Source organism: Sceloporus undulatus, chromosome 10, assembly GCF_019175285.1.
Source record: "Sceloporus undulatus isolate JIND9_A2432 ecotype Alabama chromosome 10, SceUnd_v1.1, whole genome shotgun sequence".
Classification (NCBI taxonomy): Eukaryota; Metazoa; Chordata; class Lepidosauria; order Squamata; family Phrynosomatidae; genus Sceloporus; species Sceloporus undulatus.
Genome location: NC_056531.1, coordinates 16,097,045 through 16,107,126, shown reverse-complemented (window position 1 = coordinate 16,107,126; position 10,082 = coordinate 16,097,045). Strand labels below are relative to the sequence as shown.

Below are 10,082 nucleotides of genomic sequence, written 5' to 3'. Positions count from 1 at the left end.
CTCCCATCGTTCCCTGCCAGTGTGTGTTCATCAGTGGTTGGGAATGATAGGGTGACCAGATCTTCTTAACACAAAGGAGGATGAGAGGCACCAGAAAAGGAGGACATTCAGCAAACAAGCTGTCTCCATCTTCACAATTTAGGCTGGATGTCTTATGCAGAAGGACATCTTCAGATGTTTTGGGAGCCCCAAACCCTCATTCCCAGGCTACCTCTTGTTAAGACCTCCAAAAGGAGTCTTTTTCCAGGGCAGGTCTATATGAGGACATGGGTGTGGAGTCCCAGAAACATCTGAAGGGTTGTTTCTCCTGCCCAGACTTCCACCCTCATGCTCAAGATGGATCCCAGGGCGTTGCAGGGATTTCCAGCCTTACACACCCTGAGCAGATAATGGAGGACATTCCCAAGAGAAATAAAGCACAATCATGTCATGTATCTGTAAATGTATACTGTACTTTCTGCATTCATTCAACATTGGGAATGATGGTGTGTGGAGTCATCCTCGGAAATCACCTGGGAAAGATGGGTGTGGGAGTCCCAAGAGCTTTCAGATGTCCTCTTCTTCCAACCTTCTATGTTGAAGATGGACCAGTTGTTTGCTGCAGCTCCAGAGACCAAATGTGAGCCAGTGGATTCAAATGGCAAGAAAGAGACTCACCCCCATAGAATCATATAAGCATAGAGTTGAAAGAGACCCCAAAAAGGGCCATCCAGTCCAACCCTCATCTGCCATGCAGGCTCTAATCTCAAGCATCCCCATTGCCGACGGCCAGCCTCTGCTAAAGACCTTTAAGGAGGAGGATCCACAAAAATCTCCGAGGAAGGAGTGTGTTCCTCTGTCGAACAGCCCTTACTCTCAGGAAGTTCCTTCCTAATGTGAGCTGGTTCATTTTTTCCTTCATTTTGCATCCATTGCTCCCTAGGGAATAGTGTGAGATTACTTACTCATAGAGAACATAGAGCTTACTTGCCCATAGGGAAACATAGGGAATTGCTTTGCCCTAGTAGAGAATCACAGGATTGCTTGCCCATAGGGAATAATGGAGATTGCTTGCCCCTTAGTCGTTCCTCACAGTTTCCAGACCCTTCACCCTTTAGTTGCCCTCCTTTGGACACATGGCTCGTTTTCCAATGTCCTTTTTGAATTGTTTGCCCAGAACTGGGCACGATTATTCCAGGTGAGGTCTGACCAGAGCAGAATAGAGTAGCACTATTACTTCCTTGATCTTAGCACTATGCTTCTATTGATGCAGCCTAAATTGCATTGGCCTTGTTAGCTGCCGCATCGCACTGTTGGACTGATGTTCAACTTGTGGTCTACTACTTGGACTCCCAGATTCCCTTTCACGCACGCAGAAGTCCTTAAGCCAGGTCTCCCCCAACCTATATCTAGTCACCCAGACTGTCCCTAACCATAAAAGAGGACGTATACCAAAAAAGAAAATTTAAATGGGGGACCTACCAGAGAAAGCTATAACATACATATGAATATAAATTATGGTTCTTAGGATGCTCCAAATGGAAGACATCTTGATTCCTCCTGGAAAGAAGGTTGAATTATTGGCCTTGTCTGGAGGAAGATTCTGGGTGATGGGTGTGGGAGTCCCAATCATCGAATGTTGTCCTCTGCGCCATAACTTCCCGCCTTCAAGTAGGAGATGGAACCAGTTTTTGCTGGCTTCAGAGACCAGAACTTGATCCAGTGGTTCACAATGACAAGAAAGAGTTCACCCAAGCTGACCCAGGCCTAACCACTAAGGTAGACAAAGCACGCAAGGGTAGGATGTTCAAGAAAAATTTAGGAATGCCAAAAGAAACGCTTGGACGGATGTCATTTCTGCTCTTACGTATGCTCAATTGAAGGTAATTTGCCTCCTGGACAAGGGTGAAATGTAGGCCATGCCACCTCTGATCCACTAAACAGTTGGAGACTTAGATTCTTTGGTGAGGACGTTTTGAGAGTGGCTTGCCTCATGAGGGCAGTGGACTCTCCTCCTTTGGAGGTCTTCAGTGGTCACCACCTTTTTTCGGCTACAACTCCCTTTCTCTTTTGGTGACTCTTCGTGTCCTTCTCCCTATCTTGGATATTCGGATGCTCTTGGATATTCGACTGTTCAACCTGCAAATTCTCAAAACAGCCAGTCTTGGTCGCCTGCTCCCCACTCTATTCTGGGGGAGCAGCACACCCGATGCAGCGTGGCTGTGCCCATATTGGCATTGTGGGAACGGGGCCATGATGCCGCAAGATGGCCTCTCGGTACTGCTCCCAGTGGCGCCAGGTGGCAAACGGAAAAAGTTTCTCCCGTTTTGTTGAAGAATGACTCCAATGCTCTTTTGTCCTGTTGGATGGGGGTGGCGCCGTGATCTGGCCGGGCTTGCGGGCTATTGGTGCCGCTGCCCTGGCTGGCCCGGGCGCGATTAGCTCAGCGAGTCCTCCCCGCCCGGGCCTTTTGCCTCGGCTACCCGATCTCTTGCCCGCGCTGCCTCCCCCCCGTTTCCCGCGTTGGCCTCCCCTGGGTTTTTGTTGCTTCTTTTCCGCTTTGGGTGAACGCCAGAGGCGGAGGCAGCCGTGGGTATTAGGGGTTGGTGCGGGTGCGCCGTGGGGTGATCTCCGACGGGCGTGCCTCGTCTGGCCTCCCCGCGCGGTTTCGCTCGTCCCCCGTGCCCCCGCCCTTGGCTCGTTGCCTGTGTTGGTGCTTTCTCTCTTCGGATGGGCACGGCGGCGGGCCAGGCGCCGTTTTGGCTTTGTGGGCTCCACGCCCCCTTTCTTGAGGTGCCCTCGCGCGTTTGTGGCGTGCCGGCTTGTGCCGGACACTTACTGTCGCTCCACCCTCTGTATCTGTGTTGGTGTATTTGTTTTTTGGTGTGTGTCCGTCTGGCGCATGGCCCCTTTGTGTGCGGGCGGGTGCTCTGGCTCGGCGGGGCGGTGCTGCTTGGGATGTGGCTGGTGCTTGCTTTTGGTTTCCTTTTAGTTTGGTGCTCGGGTCGGCCGCCGCGCCTTTGAGCGCTTGTCTTGCCTGCGGCCGGTGTGGCGGCGGTTGGTGGGCCGCCCTAGTGCTGGGGTGTGGTCTGTCCGTGCCGCCTTGCACGGGCCCCTAGCCCGCGGGGTTGTTATTTCTCTTTTAGTGTTGTGTTTTTTTTCGCGTCTGGTTGCTGCCCGGTCCCTTTGCCCGGCCACGCATATGGTTTCTGGTTGTGTCCCCGATCGTTGCTTCGTCAGCGGGTCCTCCTCCCTTGGCTGGCCGGTTTGGTCTTGGTGGCGTGGGCTGCCTAGGGGACGGTGTTGCTCGAGTGCTCTCTACCGGGCTTGCGATGTTGCCTAGCGTGTCGCCTCGTGTGGTCCGTGCTGGCTTCTTTGTTGGTCGGCCCTCTTTTCTCCGTACGGCCGTGTTGGTTGCCTCTTTTGGTTTTCTCTGGTTGGCCTTCCTGCTTAGTCCGCTGCTGGGCCTGCCGCCTCCCGCTGGTGCCCGTGTGTCCCACTTTGTTGGCGTTGCCGCCTGGCGCTTGTCCTGGTTGCCCCGGCCGTCTTTCTGGTCGCTGTTTGGTTGGCGGCGGTGTCTCTGTTGGTGCTCTTTTGTTTGTTGTTTGTCTCCGTGGGGTTGGGTTGTTCGTTGGTGAGCGGCCGTCTTCTCGCTTCTTTGGGTTTCCTGCGTCTTGCGCGCTTTCCGTGGCGTCTGCTCTTTGTGGGGCTGTTTCGTGGCGCTGGTGGCCCCGGGTGGGCCGGGGTGCGCTCTCGTCGGTCGGTGCTTCTTTGTTTTGCGGTGGCTTCGGCTGTGGTGTTGGTCCCTTGTGGGCTTGGATGTGTGCCCCCTCCTCCGGCTTTCCCTGCCCCGCCTTTTGGTGGGGGTCGCACGTGTTGGTTTGGCGTGGGGGCTATTGCGGGGCCTGTTGGGCGTCCGGGGGCCGCGGGCCGGTTCCCTCTGGTGCGCCGGAAATTATTTCAAATGAGCAAACCCACAGGTAACAGAGTAAGACAGAGTATAGACGGCTCTCCGTATCCATGGATCCTGGTCCCTGGGATTCAACTATCCACTGCTTGAAAGTATTAAACATCATAAAATCACATCCCAAAAGCAAACCTTGATTTTGCTGTTTTATATAAAAGGAACACCGTTTGACGTCCAGAACTGTGGCAGCGGATCTCATGCCCAGATGACAGCTCTGGCTTAAAACTGGAACGCTGCTTAAAAATAAGTCCAAAGCAAACTTGGCCACATGCCCTTAAAAAGGAGCTAAAATGGCCGGGGAGGCATTGGATGAGGTTCTGGTAGGGACCAAGGATTAGGTAAGGAAGAGGATAGGAGGTTTTGTTGATCCTTGACCCAGTCCTTTCAGCCGTTCGGTCTCAGTTCAGGGCGGAGGAGTTCAGAGCCATATCCATGGATTCTGCTCCCTAGGATTCAACCATCCATTGCTTGAAAATATGAAAAATAATAAAATCAACTCCAAAAAGATCAACTTGATCTTCCCTGAGATCTCAGCCAAGGCTAGTCTTTCAGTCAAGAGGGCCACCAGAGATCCACCAAACAGCAGAAGAGTCAGTCCTTCTGAACTGTTAGTCAGTCCTTGTAACTTGGGGTGGCACACCTCCTCCACACCTCCTCCATACCTCCTCTAGACCTCCTGCAACACACAGGTGTGCAGAACCATGAGAGAGGGTTACACAATAGATTTTGTACCAAAACTGTTTCAAAAGTGCGCATACACATAAGAGCCATGTGTTCGCATTGGTATCCATCCTGATGGACAAAAAGGGGAAGCCATTGGTATCACATCTATGGAGTTTTTTTTTTTGAAGGGGGTGACGTTGCTTTGACCGCAAATGGTGCAGTTTCCCTTCCTGGAACTTGCATGCGGCGCTGAAGGCTCTGCTAAAAGGGCTTTTTGAGCCTTTCAAGATCTGAGGAGTGGAAATTATTGACTCTCAAGGGGTTGCTTTTAGTGGCCATTATTTTGGCATGCAGGGTGTCTGAGCTAGTTAAGGGTGCTCTTTGTGTGCACGGAGCTGTGTGTGATCCGTATAGACTGGGTGGTTTTTCATTTAAAACCCTCCTTTTTTTCCTAAAGTGAATTCTACTTTTCACTGGGCACAAGAAACAGTGGTGCTGCCCTTTTTCTGCCCTGGACCCAAAGTGTCCACAGGAAAAGGAATGGCACAAATTAGATGTGTGCGCATAGGGCATTAAAGTTGTATTTGGTAAAAGGTTCGCCTCTTGGTGTCTTTTCAAGAGGCCACCAAGGGTCAGAAAGTTTCTTTCTTGACTTTGGCTCATTGGTTGAGATGGCGTATTGAATTCCACTCGCTACTCCATTTGTGTTAGGGACAGGGCATCCTTTGTAGAGATTTGCAAGGCGGGTGTCTGGGGTTCCCCATCATCTTTTATTACACATTATAAGACAGACAAGTTTGCGCCTGCAGATGAGGCCTTCGGTAGGTGCGTCTTACAGCAAGTAGTACAGGTATCAATTTTAATTCACTAGTAGTAATCTGCCCTATGCAATGACAGTTTAGTTGGGTCCGAGTGGAGGGATGGTCTCCTCATTGCTGTAAAATGGAACATTAGTACTTGCCATGAAGGCTCATTTTCTGCAGTATTGCGGAGAGAATTATTTCCTACCCCTTGTTGGTTTCCCTTTTTTGTTTAGTGTGTAGTAGTTACGTTATCTATTAGTGTTTAGGTTCAGTAGTTTGTAGCTGGAGCTTCTTAGTTCATCACTAGGAGGGGAAAGGTCTGGCTGTCCTCCTAGGCCTAGGGCAGTGTTTCCCAAATTTTGGTTGTCCAGGTGTTTTGGAATTCTACTCCCAAAAGCCCTAGCAATTTGGCCAAAAGTTAGGGATTCTGGGAACCGAAATCCAAAACATCTGGAGGACCAAAGTTTGGAAAACACTAGGCTAGGGGATGGTGAGTTGGAGTGATAACTTGAAGGCTTGCAGCAGTGAGGTAGGAATCCCTATACAGTAAGCACTAATGTTCTGATCTGTGTCCCATTGAACACAATACTCTGACCATGTTTCCTCTCTGTTTTCTTTCAGGTCATTTTATTCACAGCAGGTAACCTCAGAGTTTGTTGTGTCTGCAAAAGTGGTTGTATTTTAATCTCTCTGCCCTGAAGGAAGATGAGATGCTGACAATGGCCCAGCTGGAGATCAGATTCAGCCAGAATTGGTACCAGGCGGCTAGCCCAGCTCGTCCCTTTGAGCTGAGTCTTTACAAGGCAACCCAAATGGCTTTGTTGGGCATGTCTGGTCACACACACAGCCGCCAAATGTTGTTGGAGCAGTCCTTTGTCCACTTGCACAAGTCTTTCGTCTTCGATCTGACCCAGGTGGCAAAGGAGTGGCGTATTCCTGCCAGGAATGTGGGCCTGATTCTCGAGATTGGCGTGCCACCTTTGCCCAAGGGAGAGTTTTGCTCTGGCATCGACTCTTTCCTCGAGGCCTCGCTGCTTGTGGTCTCCCTTGCCCCCAGCCAGTGCAAGACTCCCAGAAAAAGGCGCAGCACTTACTATGTACCGCGCATCACCAGCAACGTCTGCAAGCCACGGCGCCTATATATAAGCTTCAGCGATTTTGGGTGGGAGAACTGGATCATCGCCCCACAAGGTTACCTGGCAAACTACTGCCTAGGCGAATGCCCATTTCCACTGACCGAGGAGCTCAACAGCACCAACCATGCCATTTTGCAAACCATCGTCCACTCCCTTGACCCCGAAGGGACACCCCAGCCCTGCTGTGTCCCTGTCCGCCTCTCGCCCATCTCCATTCTTTACTATGACAATGACGACAACATTGTGCTTCGCCACTATGAGGACATGGTAGTGGATGAGTGTGGCTGCCGCTAAAAGCCTCGTCTCCTGCCCCCACTTTTGGTCTACTTTTGCTAGATTTGTTGTGGATCACATGGTGATTTCCTACAGATGCAAAGCAGCTCCTGGTGCAGCAAAACTGCTGCTTCCCCCTTCTAAGCTTGTCAACAGAAGTTAGTACTGTATCTTGTGAGTGGATTACAATAGTGTAAACTGGATTTATCACAATTAATTTTTAGGGCCATGGCATATCTTGGAATTCTGTTCTGACCACACAATGGCCAAAAACCAAAAACCTCCCCCCCAATCTCACCCTTCAAGCAATGCAATCCCCCCAATGTGTCTGTTTCCTTGTTGGAAAGCAGGGGTGCATGCAGCTCTTTTCTTGTAGCTAGATGCACTGCCGCAATGGAGATGATCAGACAAGGGACGTCCCTGTCCCATCATGTTCCTATCCTTCCCACGCAAACGCAGGAAGAGCTTTCAGATGGGATTCGTGCTTATCCCATCCGGGAAGCGCAAATGACAGCAAATGCATGACAGGCTTTCAGATGAAGTTGCACAGATCCCGCCATTAACCTGTTATTAAAGCAACACTGGCCGGCATTTTGCATTAGGGGAAGTTAATGTTAATGCAATGGCGCTTTAATGACCAGTTAATGGCGGGGTTGGCGCAACTATTTGAAAACCTTTTGCATCATCACAGCAAGACGTAGCGGGGGGGGGGAGGGTTGGTGGGGTCCGAACCTCCCCTATAGGCCCTGGGGGCGTTCCAGCTCCTCCCCTCCCCTCCATTAAAACCACGGCGAGGGAACAGAGGAAAGACAAAACAAAAGTTCCTCTTTTCCCTCTACTCCATGGCTCTTAGCCTCTCAAAATGGTGGAACTTAGTCTTGACCCCCCCCCTTCCCAAAATCCTGGCTACGTCCTTGATCACAGTCAGGGATGGATTACAGATGGGATATGCACAGGGGGCCGTCCCCGTGTGAAAATCTCCATTATCATCTGCAAAGAGCTTGCAAGGCCCACCCCAAGGTCCCTACCATCGCATGGCCAACTATAGGAGAATCGTTGCTCGTCTGCAACAACTCGGAAATTGCCATGTTGGGAGACTGCGCTGCTTGCAACCTGATTTTTTTGGGGTGGGTAGCATGGGGAGATGGAACTATGTGAGACATGTACTCCTATTGTAGAATCTCAATTACGGGTAAATTGTAGAGGCTCATTTTAAGGTCTGGGTTTTTCCTAAGCAACATAGACTCCCTGAATTTTTATTTTTGATTTTAAAAGGTTGGCGTTGCTGCCAGTACAACAGTGAGAAACTCGTTCATAGGGCACAGCTCAGAGTGGTTTGGGGGGGTCCTATTTAGCTCCCCTCCAGCCTCCACTTGTCCACCTGAAGACCTGGGTCTCTCGGTTGAGAGATAGTAGTCACTCATAAATTGAAGTCATTTAGGTAATAAAATACAAACCTGCATCTGCTGGATCTTTGTGACTGTTTGAGGACTGAAATATTATTTTGCCAGTGACAGGAGTAAATTTTAAAATATTGTCTGTTTACTTCAGTTGTTTGTGGCAGAGCAACACAGTTTGAAGGACCAGTCTTGTAATGGGCCCCAAGTGAGGAGAGCGGAGGCATTTTCTTGGATTTTATTAAGTTTTCTTTTTCTAAAAGATATTAAATGGTGTGTATTTTGCAGTTATAAAAAAGCCGATCCTTTGCTATAAAAAAAAATTGGTAAGTAAATTGGGTCCTCCTTTATTGCCATTAATCCTAGAAATGCAGACATATAGTCCCTGCTTGTAGGGATATGTCTGCTGACATTTCCAAGTAGAACACAGAAATGTGTGTTGCATTTTTTAAAAGGAAGGAGGAGGGGACTGAAGCCCTGGCTTGGGATATCCAAGCCCTGCAGTGACCCCTGCTAGGGTTTTTAGAATTTTCTTCTGGACAATTGTGTCTTTTCACCCCCTAATCAACAAAAACTGGTTGCAAATGTACCTGCTTTGCTTCCCCCTGCTGCAAGACCCTTTTCATTGGAAAACTAGGGAGTAGCATGATGTGATCTCGCATCCAACCAGTGTGGCTACTGGATGCGCCACTTACCCGTTCTTTGCACAGAGGAACATCCAACAAACAGAATCACGGCCTGATCCAGAAAGCTTCTGTTTCCAAGTGGTCACACCTTGATGCTTCTGAAAACCCTGGGGATTTGTGAAGAAGGGCCAAACTCTTCTCCATCTCCAGTGTTCTTGGCCTTTCACTGCCTCCACCCAATTCACATTAGGATTGTTAGTCCAATCCCCAATGAATCCTTGAAAACAAGCAGCAGAATATGTGTACCGAGAGAGAATTCTTCAGTGTACAAAGCATGATCTTCACTGGTCCCAAGCCTCCTGCCCAGGATTGGCTTCAGATGCACCGAGATCCAAAATCGTGTCAAGACTAAGAGGTGTTTTGACTGATTATTAAACCTGAAATTTATATTTTTTTGTACTTGGAAATCTCATACTAAATAAGCTACTACTTACTTAGCTTCTGTGCACATCTAGTCCTGCTGCTTGGGCCCTTTCAACCTCCACCTCAAAGCCTAGCTAAATGGGGTGTTGCTGAGATTAAAAGAAAAAAACACCACTTTGAGGGTTTCTATTGTTCAGAAATTGTTCTTGCAGTCCATGGTGAACTTGCACATCCAAGAACTAATACAAGCCTTCAATCTTGGCAGGGGACGAAACTGGAAAACAAACTGGACAACTTGAGGCATGGTGCTGACCCTTTCTGAAAGGCACATCAGGTACAACAAAGTCCAGCTGTTCTTTGTGGGGTTTCCAGGTTCAGAAGAGATTATTCCTGTTATTTGTACTGGCAAAACATCAGGAATAAACTCTTCTCGAACATGACCACATAGCCCAAAAAACTATGGATGCCGGCCACAAAAGCCTTCGACTTCACAAAGCTCAGCTGTCTTCCTGACTGTTGGGTCAATGTCCATCTTGTCCCTACTTTCCTCTGCACCTTTGCCTCTTTACATCTCTAGTTCTCGCTCCAAGGAACACATGCATTTTGTGAACGGAAGCACTATGCAGTGCTCAGCCTGAAAACAGTCAGACCATGCTGCATTGGACAGTGCTCCCCACACTCATGTGGAAGACCGGCAATTGTTTTGTTTTATATCTGCACCATATTTGTGCACTTTGGGTACAATTCTTTTTTCCCCAAAGACCAGCAGCTCTGGGGCCATCACCTTGTGAAAAACTGATATACGATGTTTCTCC

At 49.3% G+C, this 10,082-nt stretch overlaps 1 protein-coding gene across 1 annotated transcript; it reads left to right on the top strand.

The window, feature by feature from the left end:
• The first annotated feature begins 4,922 nt into the window (after nt 1–4,922).
• On the top strand, nt 4,923–7,375 carry LOC121916664 (derriere protein-like). Its single transcript, XM_042441991.1, has one exon. It carries the CDS (start codon nt 6,123–6,125, stop codon nt 6,840–6,842), a length of 720 nt encoding a protein of 239 aa, XP_042297925.1. The 5' UTR covers nt 4,923–6,122; the 3' UTR covers nt 6,843–7,375.
• Nucleotides 7,376–10,082: the final 2,707 nt, after the last annotated feature.